Raw genomic sequence first — 15,284 nt, 5'->3', positions numbered from 1 at the left:
GCTTGCACATGCACAGCAATGTGTCAGCACACACCTTAACTCCTCTAGTGAACGTAGCCAAGCATTCACTGAAGAAGAACCTCTGTCAAAGTCACATCCAACTAGCCTAAAACTGCAAAACGCTGCGGTACCACACTAGTTGTGCTGGAGGGGCTTCCTGCCAGTTACCACACCTGACAATGTCATCGTTCATTCTTGTATTAATCATGGCTCCTGACACTGCAGAACTTTTTGTGGTTTCAGTGTTGACTTCAGTGTTGATCTGGCTGGCATAGATACGTAATATGGACAAAGCAGTGGTGTAAAGAGTAACTCAGCAGACTGAATGGTGAGAATTTCCAAATGCCGACCAAAACTGCATCCACGGGGGTCTGCAGTTCTTAAGAACATGTTCAGCTCAGCTTGCTGCATCTAAACAGACTTCTTGTGACCTGGTCTATGGTTTTCTTGTTGTTGACCAGTATGCGTAAAATGGAGTCAGTGAGTCTGATTCTCATCTTTTTATGCCAGCTATCCCGTTACTTATCAGTACCGCCAACAACAAATTAATTCAAACTATGTTGGTTTAAGAGGGAACAGACTTCATCCTAACCTAATGACACTGGTGTAAGCTGTAATCAGAAACAAATGTGTCAGCATTCAAACTATGATTTCTTCTATGTCCATGCACTCTTCCACCCTTCTTCAAATTTCATTTCAAAAGACAATTAGGAATATAACACAAGAATACAGATTGTCAGCTAATGTATTTCAATACAGCTGTGGTCTGCCTATCAGCACTATTAGGGACTCTATGTCAGTGTAACTGTCTGATATCAACCAAACTTTTCTTTGGGGCAATCTCCCCACTCAAAACATCCTACTTTTTCTCTTAAAATGAATTTTTTTCCCAAAGTAAACTGCTGCACACATTGTAGATGAACAACGGGTGCCAACTTGGCTTCTTTCTACATACTGCAAGACCAGAAAATTAAGTGTAACTCCTATCCTTTGCCATATCCAAAATGTCCCCTTAGTGTAATGTAAGCAGTGTTCCATTCTTTTTACTCTTCCTTTACACTGTGATCACCACTTACATTTAAGAAAAATAAATTCAAGTATAAATTACACAAAAGTAGTGGAAAACTGTATTATGTCCACAAAACAATTGTCTTGATAATAAGTCAGAAAGTATGGCTGCAGATGCACCCTTGTAGGCACACTCTTTGGACCAAATCTTCTGCAGCTATAAACCAATAGGCCAGTTTGGCTGCTTTACTCCATCTGAGGATCTGGCCCCGAACAGTGTTTTTCTTACATGTCAGAAGGCTCAAATTCATTATGAATAGACACCCCCTGCAAATAGAATGGCATGTCAAGGCTGGGCATAGTCACATTTTGGCTGCACATGGGAGATTATCTTGCACTCAGATGTTCACTTCTGCAGCAGCACGGTCCATCTATGCTGAAAATGCTCATGCTCTGACATTGCATTGAATCTAGTTTCAAATTTAGGAGCATGCCATCAATGCAGGAATCCCAAGGCTTCTGGTAACTGACATTTATAGTGACTATTGACTTTGGACATCTTAAAATACTCTTTCAAAGGCACAGAGAATCGTGGTATGGAAAAAGGTTGTCAAAATAGTAAGGCAAGGTTATGCACCATTTGTATGGCTTCTAGGAGAGATTTGGAGAATATTTCATATAGCTTGCCATGATGTCTTTGAATGTGATGCTTTGCAATTGGCAGAAATTCTAATTATAGTTTAAATTCCTCTGCACCAACATTGGAATGTGTGCTTACAAAAATTCTTTCTTCCTCTGTACTTGGTACCTCAGTGAGGTATAATAGAAAAGAACCAAATATACTTAAAACAGTAAATAGAATTGAATTCAAAACAGAGACATTTTCTACAATAACCCTTTGATGGAAGCTTTCATGAATTCCATACATCTTATATTATACAATTAAATAATGCATCCTGCAGACCGGTTTCAGTTCTTAAGAGATAAATATGGTACAGCTAAAAGTGAAAACATTGCTGTTAAATATTTATGATTGCATATGTGTATGGATATCAGAGCACCTGGGCATCTAGAGACTGGGATGACTGATGCGTTAAAAGTATGTAACTACTTAGATACACAAACACACATACCATGTCTATATATATTTATATTAAAGATATACACTTCTATATTGGAGGTAGGTCTAAACTTAAGTAGCTCCCAAAATGCCACATGGGTGGCATTCAACATCCTAATCTCCTGATGCATTTTGTATTTGGGACCCATCTCTGGTATAGCCCATGGCCCTTCCTGAGGGAAATTGATTGTAGGTCTTAATTTTGCCAACAAGCCCATGTGAGGAGGTCCTGCAGAATTCCTTCAGAGAAAGAGGGACTCTGGGGGTAGGCAATTTGCTTGTGTGGAAACAGTTGTGGAATGGGCACCATCATGGTCAAAATAGTCTGAGGACTTCACAAGACAGGACACATGTACATGTGTAGAAGGGGAGGTGCAGGCAGATATTCAGATGGAGTAAACTGCTCGAAGTTCTGGTGAAGCAAATTCATCTTATGATTTGGCCCATAATATGTAAACAACTCACCATGTAGGGTTTTTTTTCTGAGGTAATTAATATTAACTAGTAAATAATCAATGGTTGATTAGATAATTATCACAGCCATTCTATATCTTCCTAATATTTTTTCTCTTTGCACTCCAACTTGCATTTTTCTCTGTTCAGCACCAAAGGAGGCACACAGCCATGTAAAATTTGTACAGAGTAGAAGAGAAGCAGCATAATATTACATATGCCATATGATGAACCTAGTACAAATAATTTTATCCAAATATACACATATAGATTTTTTTTTTTTCAATGAACAGTATAAATACTTTACCTGGGAGATTATTCCCGTGTGCAAAATGAAAGAGTTTTTCCTGGGATTAAGTCTTCTGCTTTGTTCATGTTCATATTCTCGGTAAAAAGTGGGTCACTGTCATAGCTGGAGAAACTTTATTTCCTCTCTTCACTCTCCCATGTTTGCTGAGTGCTATATAAGCACCGTGGTAAGCATTTGATTCATATGCATTGTAGTTATTGGGCAGCAAGGTTTCTTTGAATTTGCATTCATCTTGGAAAACAGCCTATAGAATAGGAAGGAGTGGGGGGGGGGGGGGGGGGGGGTGGCGCAGGGAAGAGCAAAAGCAGTTGCAATAAGTATTTCGGGAAGACCCAAGTCACTTTTCTTACTAGCATTTTTACCGAAGAAGAGCATGTTACAGTGTGCAACAGGTGGTGCTGTAGTGTCTGCATCCAACAGTAAATCTCCCTCCACAGTGCTAGTTTGGTGTCAGATGAACTCAGATACCACCTGTCCAGATAATGAACTGTGGACTTCCTGTGACAGATCAGGTTAATTCATCATAAATCATGGATGTCTCCATTTTCTTTGTAAGCAATAATTTGTCATCATCATGCCCTTTTGCCCAATTGATGTAGCTTTATTTCATACCTCCCCTCTGCAAGAGGTCCTGTCATTTATGAAAGAATTATATGCTGCCTGTCAAAACATTCAGTTCTCTCACAAACAGCAGTGTTCAGGAAGAACTGGTTGTTTGAATAAGGCATTTGAAAAAAACCTTTGATTAGCACCAAACCTTCTTTTTTGTTACATCATTAGTGATGCTATATTTTGTTACTTCTTTAATGATGTTATATTTATCTGTTAGTGAGATATGATGTTCCAGCTTCTAAGCCAGGAAAACAGTTTAAGTTATCTTCATATGGTGTCACTTCAATCCAAGGAAATAGAGTTATCTGGGAGAGAAAGTGACAGGATAAGCAGGATACAAATGCAGAGCACCAAGGAAATTAAAAAAGAAAGCTGAATAATTCTCTGACATCAAATGTCTGGCATATGAGACACCACCAGTGCAGTTCTACTTGGGCATCTTTGTAATAAAACAATTCAAAGTTTATAAGAGTTTAACTCAGGGCATTGCATTGTGCAAGGGAGAATGCACATCTATTTCAGCATTTAAAAATGTCTTTGAAAATAAGCAAGATTCAACAGAAACTGTAAAAAATAATCCAAAGGAGCTCTGGATTTCTTTAGAAAGACCTAGCTAAGCAAAGCGTTTGGGCTTCTGGCAATTCTAGGTGCTTGAAATCAGACATGAGTGAACTAATATTCCAAGAGTGGAACCTTAAGATGCCCCACTACCATTACCTGTGTGAGCAGGAAACAGCCAGATTAGTAATGGCTATGTGTCCTTCACAACATCTGGTACTTTATTAAGCAGTGAAATGCTTTGTTGAAATTACAGCTGTTTCAAAGGAACTGACTTTATTGTTTCTTGACAAAAAAAAAAAAAAAAAGATGAGTTCTGTCAGTATCATTCATTATTGTGAGATGGGCTGGTTTGCTTATTGCCCAGAGCCAGACTCTCAAACGAGCTTCCTAACAGGTGCCTTTTCTACTCAGTGTTGAGACTGAGGACGCCTTGCTCAGGTCTCAGAGATTAAATTGCATTTAAAGAGCATAGCTAGCACTTTCTAGATGAAGATGATGGTGATGATGTTTCAGTATGACTTGCATACCATTGTTAATAGCTATTACTGTTTCTTCGCGATTTGGGACTGATCCCACAAAACTGATCCTCAAAATAGCCCCAGTCACATATGTGGGCTTTGTAGGGTAGACTTCCTATTTATTCTCCATGCTGTGTTTGTTTGTAGTAGGGAGAGGCATGTTGTCATGATTTTACTAACAGCAGCTAGCACTGATATAGCTCTAATTCTCTCTCTCTTACACGCTCATGTATGTGCATACAAGGGTACATTGTTACACACACACTTTAGATTCTAGCAGTTTTTCCAAAGCACACCCTTTCATTTTAAGTGTAATGAAGTGTTGGTATCAGCAGGATTCACTCTTACTACAACGTTTGCAGTGCTGAGCCCTTAGAAGAAGCTATCTAATTAATCTGTACTATTTGCAAAATGCATTCATTTTCCTAGGGTGCTTTCTGTACAGTGTTATTGGAAAGCTTTAAAATAACAGTCCACCAACAGACACAACACTTGTTGCACTGAATAACACTGATGACTCCAGGCTGGGTACATTCCCTGTAATTGAAAGGCTGTTTTCTCTGCTTGAAAGTAGAGATTTTCAAGAGGAAAAAATAAAAAACAAACGAACAAAACACCAAAACTCAGGACCTTTGCAGTTTTTGTTTAAGTCTTGAATTATTTAATTTATTTTAATTATTAAAATTATTTGCACTTGTACTCACCGTTCCATACAGCTTCCCCTTGTTGTTCATTGCAATGAAGAGAGCACTTCTCACACCGAACAGGCTAACAACACCTCTCTCTACAGTGGATATTTCAAAGAGACCTAAAAAATAAGAAGTTAATAGAAACATTATCACAGAATTTGTAGCTAATCAAAGCCAATTTAGATATGACTATTTTAAAACCCTAATGAACATACCATAATTTTTATTAGAACTATGTCACTAGTTGGGCATAATAAAAGTACACAGAGAAGATGATGTTTTTTTCTATATGCCAAAGGATCTTATAATAATTCTTCCAGAATCATATTCACACTCTGTAGAATACTTTTGCTCTTATATCTATCAAACTCTCTTGGACTTTTTAATATGTAACTTATTTTTCTGTTACTGTTACTGTCTTCTATGAAAAAATCAAGTCCAAAGGACTAAAGCTTTTCCTTTAATCTTATAGTTACAGAACTGCAGCCATAAGAACTAGCACACCAGGAACAGCAAGTCCCTTCCATTACTGAGTGTCCCAAATGTAGAATTCCAAAATCATTCTTTGGCTCTGTGAGCTCGGTGACAACCTCCCAGATTCAAAAGGCAAATGAGAAGGTGAGGAGTGAGCAAATGCAGCAGAGAGAAAAAGTTTTCAACCTGTTTTGTCTTTTCTCATCTGTGAAGTAAAGCAAAGTAAAAATAAATTGTATCTAAATTTGTCTAAGCATTTGTGACATGTTTCAGCCTGGAGGTTTCTAATGTTTATTGATCCCAGAGACTTTTAAAAGGCAACAGATGTAGCACAGATTAACAATAACAAGTAATAACATTTGCATTCTATGAAGGGTAATTACTAGAGTTCACAGCAATTAAGTGACATCTATTTCATTTCTGGATGCAACTCACTGTATTGGTTTTCATTGTGAACTCCGCTTATCCTTCCGTCTGGGAGGATTTGAAGGTGAAACCCGATGCCCACGTTGCAATAAAGCCTCCGCTGCCTCTTGATTCCTAGCAAATAGTCACTCTCCCAGTTCACATCTGACTTCTCCCCTGACATCCCAGCAATGGACCTGGACAACAGAGATTGCCATCCTCTTTCCAGCAATGTGCCATTAGTTCTGCTTACAACTGGATATGTTGAAGCAATCCCAGCTAAAAAAAACAGGAGAATGAAAGCAGACAACGTCCGATGAATGCTGGCTTTGGAGAACATAGTGATGAGAAGTCTTTGTGCAGTGGTCATCCGGTTCAACTCCTGGGCACGTGGTCAGAATTAATGGCCCTAAAAATACCGCCCTTCTTGTTTTTCTCCCTTCAGCATGGTGGCAGAAGCTTATTTTTGGAAAGCAAATAGAGATTGCTGACATGAAACTAAAGCCTGAGAGCAGTTGGGTTGAAAGCAGAGAGAGGCCAGCAGGACTCAGACTGGTGGGGACCATGTTTTGGAGGTCCTGCTCTCTGGTGGGCAGCCTCGGTTGTATTTGATTGACCCATCTTTATAGTGCAGAGGCTGTCCCTCCCCACATCATCACTCTGACATCAACAGCTTGCCAGAGGTAAGCTTGGCATGGCTGTAACACTAACCTGCCATCCTCCCCGGCTGGCTGGGGTTTGATGAGTGCTGTCATCCAAGACCAGAGGCAGGAGTGAGGTTTCATTGGCTGCGCAAAGCAAAGGAATCAAATTGGTTGGGCAGTCAGAGGCTTCGCAGGCAGCTTCCTTATTTAGAGAAGAAGGTGTAAAAACAGTCGTGGACCTCATCAGAGAGCAATGAAGACTTTGCAGTCACTTCCTTAGCTGCATGATCGCTGGGTGTACATCAGGGTAGCTCAGCATTTGGGGAGAATTGGTTTGAAGTGGTTGGGGAGAATTGGTTTGAAGTGGCCCTTTCTCTTTTAGTGCATGCCCAGCAAATCCAGGGCACCCCTTACGATAGCGGCCCATGCACTAACAGCTTTTCTGTGCCTCTAAAAGGAGTGCTCCTGCTCTGTTAACACAGGGGTAAGCCATGTGAAAAGTGGGGCTTGTTCCTACTGTTTTTACTCAAACATGCTTCTGCTGTTTGCAGTTGCAATTCTGCTAAGCCAGGCATGCAGGCACAAGATTGCAGTTGCTGGTAGCAAGGGGACATTGCTAATGTTCTTAAGTGTTTGTGGTTTTCACTGAGGTGACTTCCAAATGATCCCATTTATTTGGGAAGGACATGGGCCTTAATACAGTGAACAAATCTTGGATCTGTGCTGCCCTAAAATACATTTGCAGGTGTGCAATTGTATTTGCAAGACAGGGTCTTAGCAATGCATTAAAGAGGGAGGGAAATGGCCACTCCTTCCTACCTTTTCACTGTCTCTTTTCCTTAAGCCCAAGTGCTCCTTTACCTTTATTATTTACTTTTGTAAATGACAAGCATCTTCATTTTCCTCTTCTTCCTCAGACTGCCTTACTTATTTCCCCTCATATAATACACTAATACAGTAGGTGGTGGAAAATGGCTGAGATATCTGCAAATATTTTTGCTAATATGTCTGGCAGCTTTTCACAGCACAGAACTTGTGTTGTCCATGTCATTTGAGATGCCTGCATGCTAGTAAGGAGAGTACCTGGAAGCACAGTGGAACCAAGCACATCAGGCATGACATACAGTTTCACATTCACTGGGCTGTAATATGAGGCCATGGACACAGCAGACACTCGAGCAGAAGCACTGTGAGCGATGGGGAGGAGATGGTAGCCTTGAAGCAGGTGAGCAGATAGATTCGGTGACGTGTGAAATACTGATTACTCTCTTGAGAGGGGCTCAGCTATAAAAAGACTGGGAACCACTGGACTAGTCCCCTGGCTTGTGCCAGGTGGCATTTCAGAAGCTCTATGTCTTGGTCAAAGCAGCATTCAGGTTATCTTCTGCCTTTTGCTCATGATGAAAAAAAAATCATATCACTTTCTCTGCTGCTGTCTACTTTATCTCATGATTTTTCTGGGGTGTGAACTGCACATATAATTTTTAGGAATTACCTGCATTTTTCACCCTCTCGGCATAGCTGCAGAGTCTCTATGGGAGGCCAGTGCTGACAGGAAAAAAGGCTCATGGTTATAGGGATGTTACAGGGATGAAGCATCGACTTTCTAGATCGTTTTATAGTACAGTCTGAAGTCCTGCTCATTCCCAATGCATGTGACTCCAAGAAAAAAGCTTAATCTCTTGGAGCCATCCCTGTCTCTAAAATATGCATTGTAATATTCACTTCCAAAATGTTGTTTTCTTCTCCCTAAGGAATGTTTGAAGTGTAATTTTGCAGCTTGCTTGTGATCAGTGTCCTAAGAGGAAAAGCAGAATACAGCTGTCAATCATCAAGCAAAACAGCAGTTGGTGGTTTCACAGGTTGAGGGAGGAGAGTGCAGAGCTGGCTTTCCATCACCAGCTTTCAATCACCTTTGTCTTATTTGTCAGCTTTCTCACAACAGGACCAAGGCATGGGCTAAAACAGCTTCTCTAACTTTTGCTGGCATATCTGCCATTGCCATTTTTCCTTGATCTGGAAACTAAAACAATAGCTAAAAATTGTCACTTCACTGGGATGTTTGACAGTCCTCAGAGAGAGATTCTTGGTACCCAGCCTAAGACCGAGTGGTGAATGGTGTGCAGCTGAGAGATGAGGTGTATACTATACGTCTTGTACTACTCGGCAGTTCTGCATCAGAGCTGAAATGAGTCTTGAACCACCTCACAGTCTGATCATAGCCAGAAGGTTGCTGAGTTTTGTTGTATTAGGAAAGGTGTCTGAAGACAAACTTTTGTGTAAGTTCTAGAGTTTCTGATTCAATTAGATAATCCTTGTCTCCTTTACCATGTATTTTGTTGTGGTTAAACTTGTCTTCTTGGCCTGTTGATTTTTCAGATAGCACATTGTTCTGGCATCATGTGTCCAGCAGAATTTGGAAGGTGTCAAGGGAGATAACAGTAAAAACTGTAAAATGGAAATTTACAGTAAAATTAATCCCATGAACTCCATAATGGTAAAAATTTACCTCAGCAATCAACCTCTTCTTACTCAAAGTCCTAAGACCCAGGATGATGGGGGTTACCACCTAATTAAAGTAACAGGCTTTCATTGTCAGTATTTCAGTGTGATATTAAAATAAGGCCCCTTTGGAACACAGTAATACAGATCCACTTTTGGATAGTCTAGGAAAAGCCAGGCAGCTGAGCAGTAACGTGATACAGATTCAGAGCACGTCTTTCAAAAATGCACGATGACCTAGGCTCCAGGGTTCCATTTTCAAATCTCTAAAAAGTCTCTACCTATTTTAAGGCACGGAAAGAGCTGTCCCTCATTCGAAATCAGAAAGTCAAACTAAAATTTTTCACCTTGCCTGTGCTGAAGATCCAGGCTGGTTGTGGAACAGAGGAGGAAGGAGATTGCTGGGTCACAGATCTGACTGCTATGGCAGGGCATTGCAGGCTCTGGATACCTCGCACAGGACTGTTATACCCAGTATGAACATAGAGCCCCATCAGACCATCTTTAGGCACAGGGGGGTTTGCTGAAGTGAGTTGGCCAGCACATAGAGAATTGTAACAAAAATACTATTATGAATGAAAGACATAAATCACAGAATGTGTGTATGAAAGCAAAACCAAAAGAAAATATAGCAAGGATTATGAAAATGACTTGTATTAATACCCAAGGACCCAGCTAACAGCAATAAAACTGGTAAACACTGGGTGTGTTGTTGACATTAAGATCAGACAGCCCACATTGGATAGAGCTACAGCACAAATCAGTAGAAACCCAGAATCAGCAGAAAACCAGAAGGCTGATGGCAGAACAATGACAAAGAGGGTTATAGCACTCTGCATTTGTTATTCTTCTTCCCGTTATCCCACAGGGAAGGCAGATGTGTAGCCATTTATACCCAGAGTGAATAAGCAAGAAAATAGACAGCAACCTTGTGTAAGACACTTAGAGGCTGAAGCAAACAAGCTTCTGAAACAAAAGTATCACCTTGTTACAGCTGCTGACTTCTAAAGCATGTAAAAGGCATATTCAAAAACCAGCTTATCAACACCAGTCAAAGTGAAACCAAGACACAGACTGAGGATGTAACAGCTGGCTTCCCTCATCTTCCATGTCACAAACAGCAGTCCTGGCCAGGACACTCGGGCACATATGTCTTGGTGCATGTGAACATGTGGGTAGGAGAAAACAACTTAGAGATTTGTTTGTAATAAGTATCACCTTCCCATTCCACCACAAGGCCTCTCATTGAGGTTTTACATGCCAGTTTCCTACAGGTAGGTAGGTACAAATGACAGAACACCTTCCTGGCATTTTTTTTTTTTTTTTGGAGAAAGTAGAGGAAAGATCCACTCCCAAAGGAAGCTATAGAAGAGTCAGGAATATATAAGTATTCTAACTTACTTGGAAAAATTTTGGTTTACAGATCATTCAAGCTAAATTCATATTCATAATCCAAAGAGGGCATGTCAAACATAGATAAGCCAAACAGATTAATCTTTTTCTCCCAAGGCATTAGCACGGAAATTAGTTCATAGGGACACAGAGTAACTTTGCTGTGTTTGCACACAGACAGGATTATGGGCAAATCTTGCTCTTTATGACATGAACACAAATTCCTTCTTGCAACAGAGTTGTTCCTGGGGTACCATGACGTAACAGAGCAGAGCTTGCATCTTACCTTTATAGTTTTCCGCACAAGAGCTGTCCTAGGCTTATCCTGGTTTAAAGCTTGGCATAGAAACCCAGAGCCTGGAAGACCTCTGGGAAAAGAAACTGTTTCAACATCTTGTCTGTTCTAGGGACTGTGAGGACAAGGTAGCCCACATAGGCTGCAGAAGTGGTTGGTGTTGAGTAGGAAATGGAGTGGACAAAGCAGCTGGTGATTGTACTGGCTCCCCTGTAGAGCTCTTGCTGGTGCAGCCTGGAGGACACTTGAAGATTTGGGACTGCTCTCTGAAAGCACAGGAAAAGATTTCTGTGGTGCAGAGTTGTCAGTAAGAGATGTATTCCAGTGCAGCTGGCCTGGTCCTTCTCTACATTTCTGGGCACAATAAAATCCCACCAACAACAGTTTTGAGGTGGCTAAATCTGCCTCTCCATATTTTACAGAGATTGAAATGACTTTCAGAAGACAGAGCATTGAATCCATGGTGAACCTTTTGCTTCCCAAGCCAGTGCTCTGCACACCAACCCACTGCCTCTCTCATCACCTCCTCAGCTGTTCCCACTCCGCAAGGACAGGCAGTCCGAGGGCAAAACGCTGAGCTTAAAAAAGTGACAGCCACCAGCCCCCACAGAGGTCTCTTCAGTGTTATTTATTAGAAGAGTAGAATGATGTGGGACATGTTTAATTTGGTTTTAGTTTATTACACACAGGGTTTTATCATTACAGCAGAAACAAGAACAATGCAGGGATAGGGACACTAAATGGCCCATTCAGGTAGCATCATCAATAGGAAAGCAAAAATAACAATTTTTTGTTGGTGGTAGTGGTGAGGTTTTGTACAAGAGGCCAACTGACAAAGTCCTTGGGTTATTCCTGATTGTGGAAGCCATTCAGATGATTTGCAGTAATCCAGTTTTGAAGGTTGAGGGCAATTTCTGCCACTTGCCAGGTAAATGTGTCTGCCTTGTTTTGTGTTCCATTAGTTCAGGTGAGGGCTTTCTCTTGCATGTCAATTCCATATCTCTTGGTCTTGATCCCTCATGTTTCAGAGAAGAAATATGAATCATGGGACCTTTGTGGGGCCACCTGAACTCTTTCCTGGTTTCTTGCAGGGTGGGAAACACTGAAGGTCTAAAGCTTGGAACCGAGCTTTGATAATAGTTACAATTTGTTGTTGAATTTCACCAGGAAAGGAACCTGTCTTTGACTTCTCCTCCCGCCCTCTTCCTTTTTTCCATTCTCACTGCTGTGTTGGTGGGGGAAGAGAAGGTACTCACCACACCTGAGGATTTCAAAATCCTGTAAGAAATACAGGTGTGTAACCCTTGTCATGTTGCTCATTCACAGGGGAAGGCTGAATTAGTTAGAGTGAGTCCTGGAAGGGGTCAAAACCCAGGGTGTCCCACTGCAAGAGGAGAGCAGAAGAGAAACCACTTCTCGCAAGAGTCCCTGGGCCATTTTGTGTGAGCAACTGCTCTGTGTTCATACGTGGGTGTGAAGGTGCCTACACTACAGTGAGTCCACGTGCTCCAAGGGTCTAATCTTGCAGTACAGTCAGGGAGGGGTCTAGTTAACACAGTCAAGAAGTGCAGAAACTGACTCAGCTCACCAGCCAGGAGGTGTCTTCTCCAGGGTGAGCTGAAGCCTTCTCAGGACCCCACTACCTTCATTGACAAGGTCTTCATGTAACAGGAGCTGAGGCACACACACATTGACGCTTAAATGGAAGTTTTTTAATCTGGAGATGAATCCCCTCCCTGGTGCCCAGCAACTGGCCCAGGAACAGAGCAGCAGACAGACTGAGAGTAAATGTGTGTGAGCTGGTCACAACCAGGTTATGTTGTGTTTGATCCAGCAGCATTTGCAGTGATGGTGTCTGCTTGGAAATCTTTTGCACTTTTCTCCCAACAGCACAGACATGTTTCTTCACTGAGCTCTGAAAAGCTATCTCAAGCCTATTATCTGAAGTCCTACAAAGTCTTCACACATACTTGTGTCAGGAGGGTGTCTCAGCCACAGGCTGCAGTGTACAGGATGCTCTGGGTATATTCAAAGACCGCATGACTTTGTTTTGTGCTACAGCATTTGCACATTCCCAGCTACATAAGAGTGGGTGGAGAGTTGCTGCACAGCGTGTCCCTTTAACATCCCACTTTCTTTCAGATCTATACTTGGGTGAAATTTTTAAAGGGCATCAAAACTCCAGACTGATCTAAGTGACTCAGGCAGGGTTTCAGAAACCCCTGGCTTCTGGTGTCAGCTGCATGTGCTTTCCACATGATTAGGCCTCCTAGGGCTACCTAGCTATAAGGAGGTCAGGGACACAAGTCTCACCAGCCTCACTAAATGCTGGCTCATGTTCAGAATATGTTGTGGAATAAGAACAAGAAAAACAGATTCTCCAAATTCTTTATGCTTCCGAAATTAAATCACAGCAGCCATGGGATGCCAGTTCCCTTTTACTGCCCCTCTTATGCCCTTGGCAGATTTTTCAGACTAAGCCTTACCCCACCCATGGAAGAAACTCCTTGTTTCTTTCTTGGGTGTTTCTTTTATTTGGTCTCAATGTTGTTCCGCAGTGTTCCTATCATGTTATTGCATGTACAAAAATAGCAACAACTTAATACTTCACATAGGGAGGAAATCTGGTGTGCCAATGATATTACTGAAGATCTCAACAAGTCTTCTCCTGCCCTTTCTCACTAAACTTCTCTGTTTCCCTAACCCCCTGAGTGAGTCACAGAGCCATTGAAACATGTATGTTAGAAGGGACCTAAGGAGTTCAAGTTCAGCCTCCTGCTCCAAGTAGTGCTAACTCCAATGCAAGAGCAGCCTGACCAGTCAAATACTTAACATTATCAGGCAGCAGCAAGAAAGGAAGAGAAGCCAGCAGCTGAGGAAGACCGCAGCATGGGCTCGGGCTGTGCCTTCAGTGTTGTGCCAAGGGCAAATAATTTTTCCTTATAACATGCTGTCCTCAAAAATGTCCAAAAGACAGTAGATAGTATGCTCTGCCTTCAAGCTCTAGGAATATAAATCAGACAGCTGTTGGCTTGAACTTTTTGATCGCTTGAAAACATCATTTGTGCTGAAAGATGGAGCTAGTATTTTCCTTTCATGTTGTTCTTTATGTGAAGTTCTTAGAAATAAGAAAATGAAGGTAAGAGAGCAAGGGATTTGTCCTTCCTTTTATTTCTTTGTTATTTAATATAAATTAATCAGTTCCTGGGACTGATTGAGAGGGACCTGCACTTAAACAGGATCTATAGGAGTAGCTGAAGATTTTTCATTCACTCTTTAAAAATGTGCATCTAAAACTATATCTTGTTCTCATCATCAGGGGTCTAGTAAAGCTCCAGGCTGCATTCTCAGACAGCTATCTAGATGGGTAGCTAAAACTCAGCCACCAGAAAATCATCCAAAGAGAAAGTTCATCAGCCAAATTGGGACATTTCAGAAGTGATCTATGCTCTATCTGGTCAGATTTGCTGGCTAAAACAAGCCAAATGAATTTTCACGCACAATTGCAATAATTCATTTTTTGTTCCTATAGCTCCTTTTCTGAATAGGAGAAAGTGAACAGGATATCCTTCGGCTTCTCAACAGCAGGACAAATGATACAGAAAAGAGGGTTCAAACTATGTCAGAGTCTGCTGAGAAGCTCAAAATTTGTATAGAACTTGCAAAGGATCAGGAACGCACAATGGGAGAGTTGGTATGAGCTCTCACTGAGTTCAACTACCCAGATCAATATGATTGTAACATAGATGCTTTCATTGCCAAGGGTGAAGAAAGAAAAAGATTTATTTCATTGATGGGTGAAGAAAGAAAAAGACGGATCATCCTATGGTTGTTGTAGAGAGAAGAGCGTTTTTGTTTGGCACTGCATGGGAAGTGCTCTGTGATAAGTAGGCCACAGTTTCTGTGAGATTTTGATTTTAGCTTCTTCCCAAGGCTCAAGCCAGGTTGTTTGTTAAAGAATTGCTAGTTTTTCATTTAGGCCTATGACTAAATTCTAACTTGAACAATAAATTAGTCTGGTAAAGGTAAAGCTTTATTCTAGGCAGAAGCATGAGTGCTTGCACACAAAAAGCAAGGAGCAGGGAAAATAAGCAGGGTCTCACTACTCATCCATTTGGTTAGCATATGGCAGAATATTTGCTTAGCTCATCTGAACTATTGTCCAGCAGAGCTCTTTATCCAGTGAACAGCTAAATGAAATGATGTTACTGAACTTTAAACAGGATTTACAAAAGGAGGAGTGGAAGACACTGAATTAGAATACAAGAATGGATTAAAAAATGAGCTACCCTAACACAGAT

General features: G+C 41.2%; 1 protein-coding gene across 2 annotated transcripts; it reads right to left on the bottom strand.

Moving 5' to 3' along the window:
* Positions 1 to 2,951: 2,951 nt before the first annotated feature.
* Positions 2,952 to 8,330, bottom strand: FGF6 (fibroblast growth factor 6). Of its 2 annotated transcripts, XM_035545744.1 has the most exons (5): positions 8,290 to 8,330; positions 6,862 to 6,938; positions 6,181 to 6,429; positions 5,287 to 5,390; positions 2,952 to 3,135 (listed from the first exon to the last, which is right to left on the bottom strand). In XM_035545744.1, the coding sequence occupies exons 2-5, from the start codon at positions 6,866 to 6,868 to the stop codon at positions 2,959 to 2,961; spliced, it is 537 nt and encodes a 178-aa protein (XP_035401637.1). In that variant the 5' UTR covers positions 6,869 to 6,938; positions 8,290 to 8,330; the 3' UTR covers positions 2,952 to 2,958. The 2 variants fall into 2 exon arrangements, with proteins under 2 accessions (XP_035401637.1, XP_035401636.1); XM_035545743.1 differs by lacking the exons at positions 6,862 to 6,938; positions 8,290 to 8,330 and having other exon boundaries at positions 6,181 to 6,520.
* Between the last annotated feature and the right edge of the window lie 6,954 nt (positions 8,331 to 15,284).

This window comes from Cygnus atratus, chromosome 1, assembly GCF_013377495.2.
Source record: "Cygnus atratus isolate AKBS03 ecotype Queensland, Australia chromosome 1, CAtr_DNAZoo_HiC_assembly, whole genome shotgun sequence".
Taxonomy (NCBI): domain Eukaryota; kingdom Metazoa; phylum Chordata; class Aves; order Anseriformes; family Anatidae; genus Cygnus; species Cygnus atratus.
Note: the sequence above shows the minus strand (reverse complement) of the source record. Positions and strands in the feature narration are given on the sequence as shown.

What these genes read in the sequence shown, in the direction of transcription:
- FGF6 (XM_035545743.1), bottom strand. Translation starts at nt 6,520, where the DNA reads ATGACCACTGCACAAAGACTTCTCATCACTATGTTCTCCAAAGCCAGC. An exon ending in TCACAATGAAAACCAATACA is followed by an intron (nt 5,391 to 6,180) that starts GTGAGTTGCATC and finishes CTTATTTTTTAG; the next exon opens with GTCTCTTTGAAATATCCACT. An exon ending in AGGGGAAGCTGTATGGAACG is followed by an intron (nt 3,136 to 5,286) that starts GTGAGTACAAGT and finishes CCTATTCTATAG; the next exon opens with GCTGTTTTCCAAGATGAATG.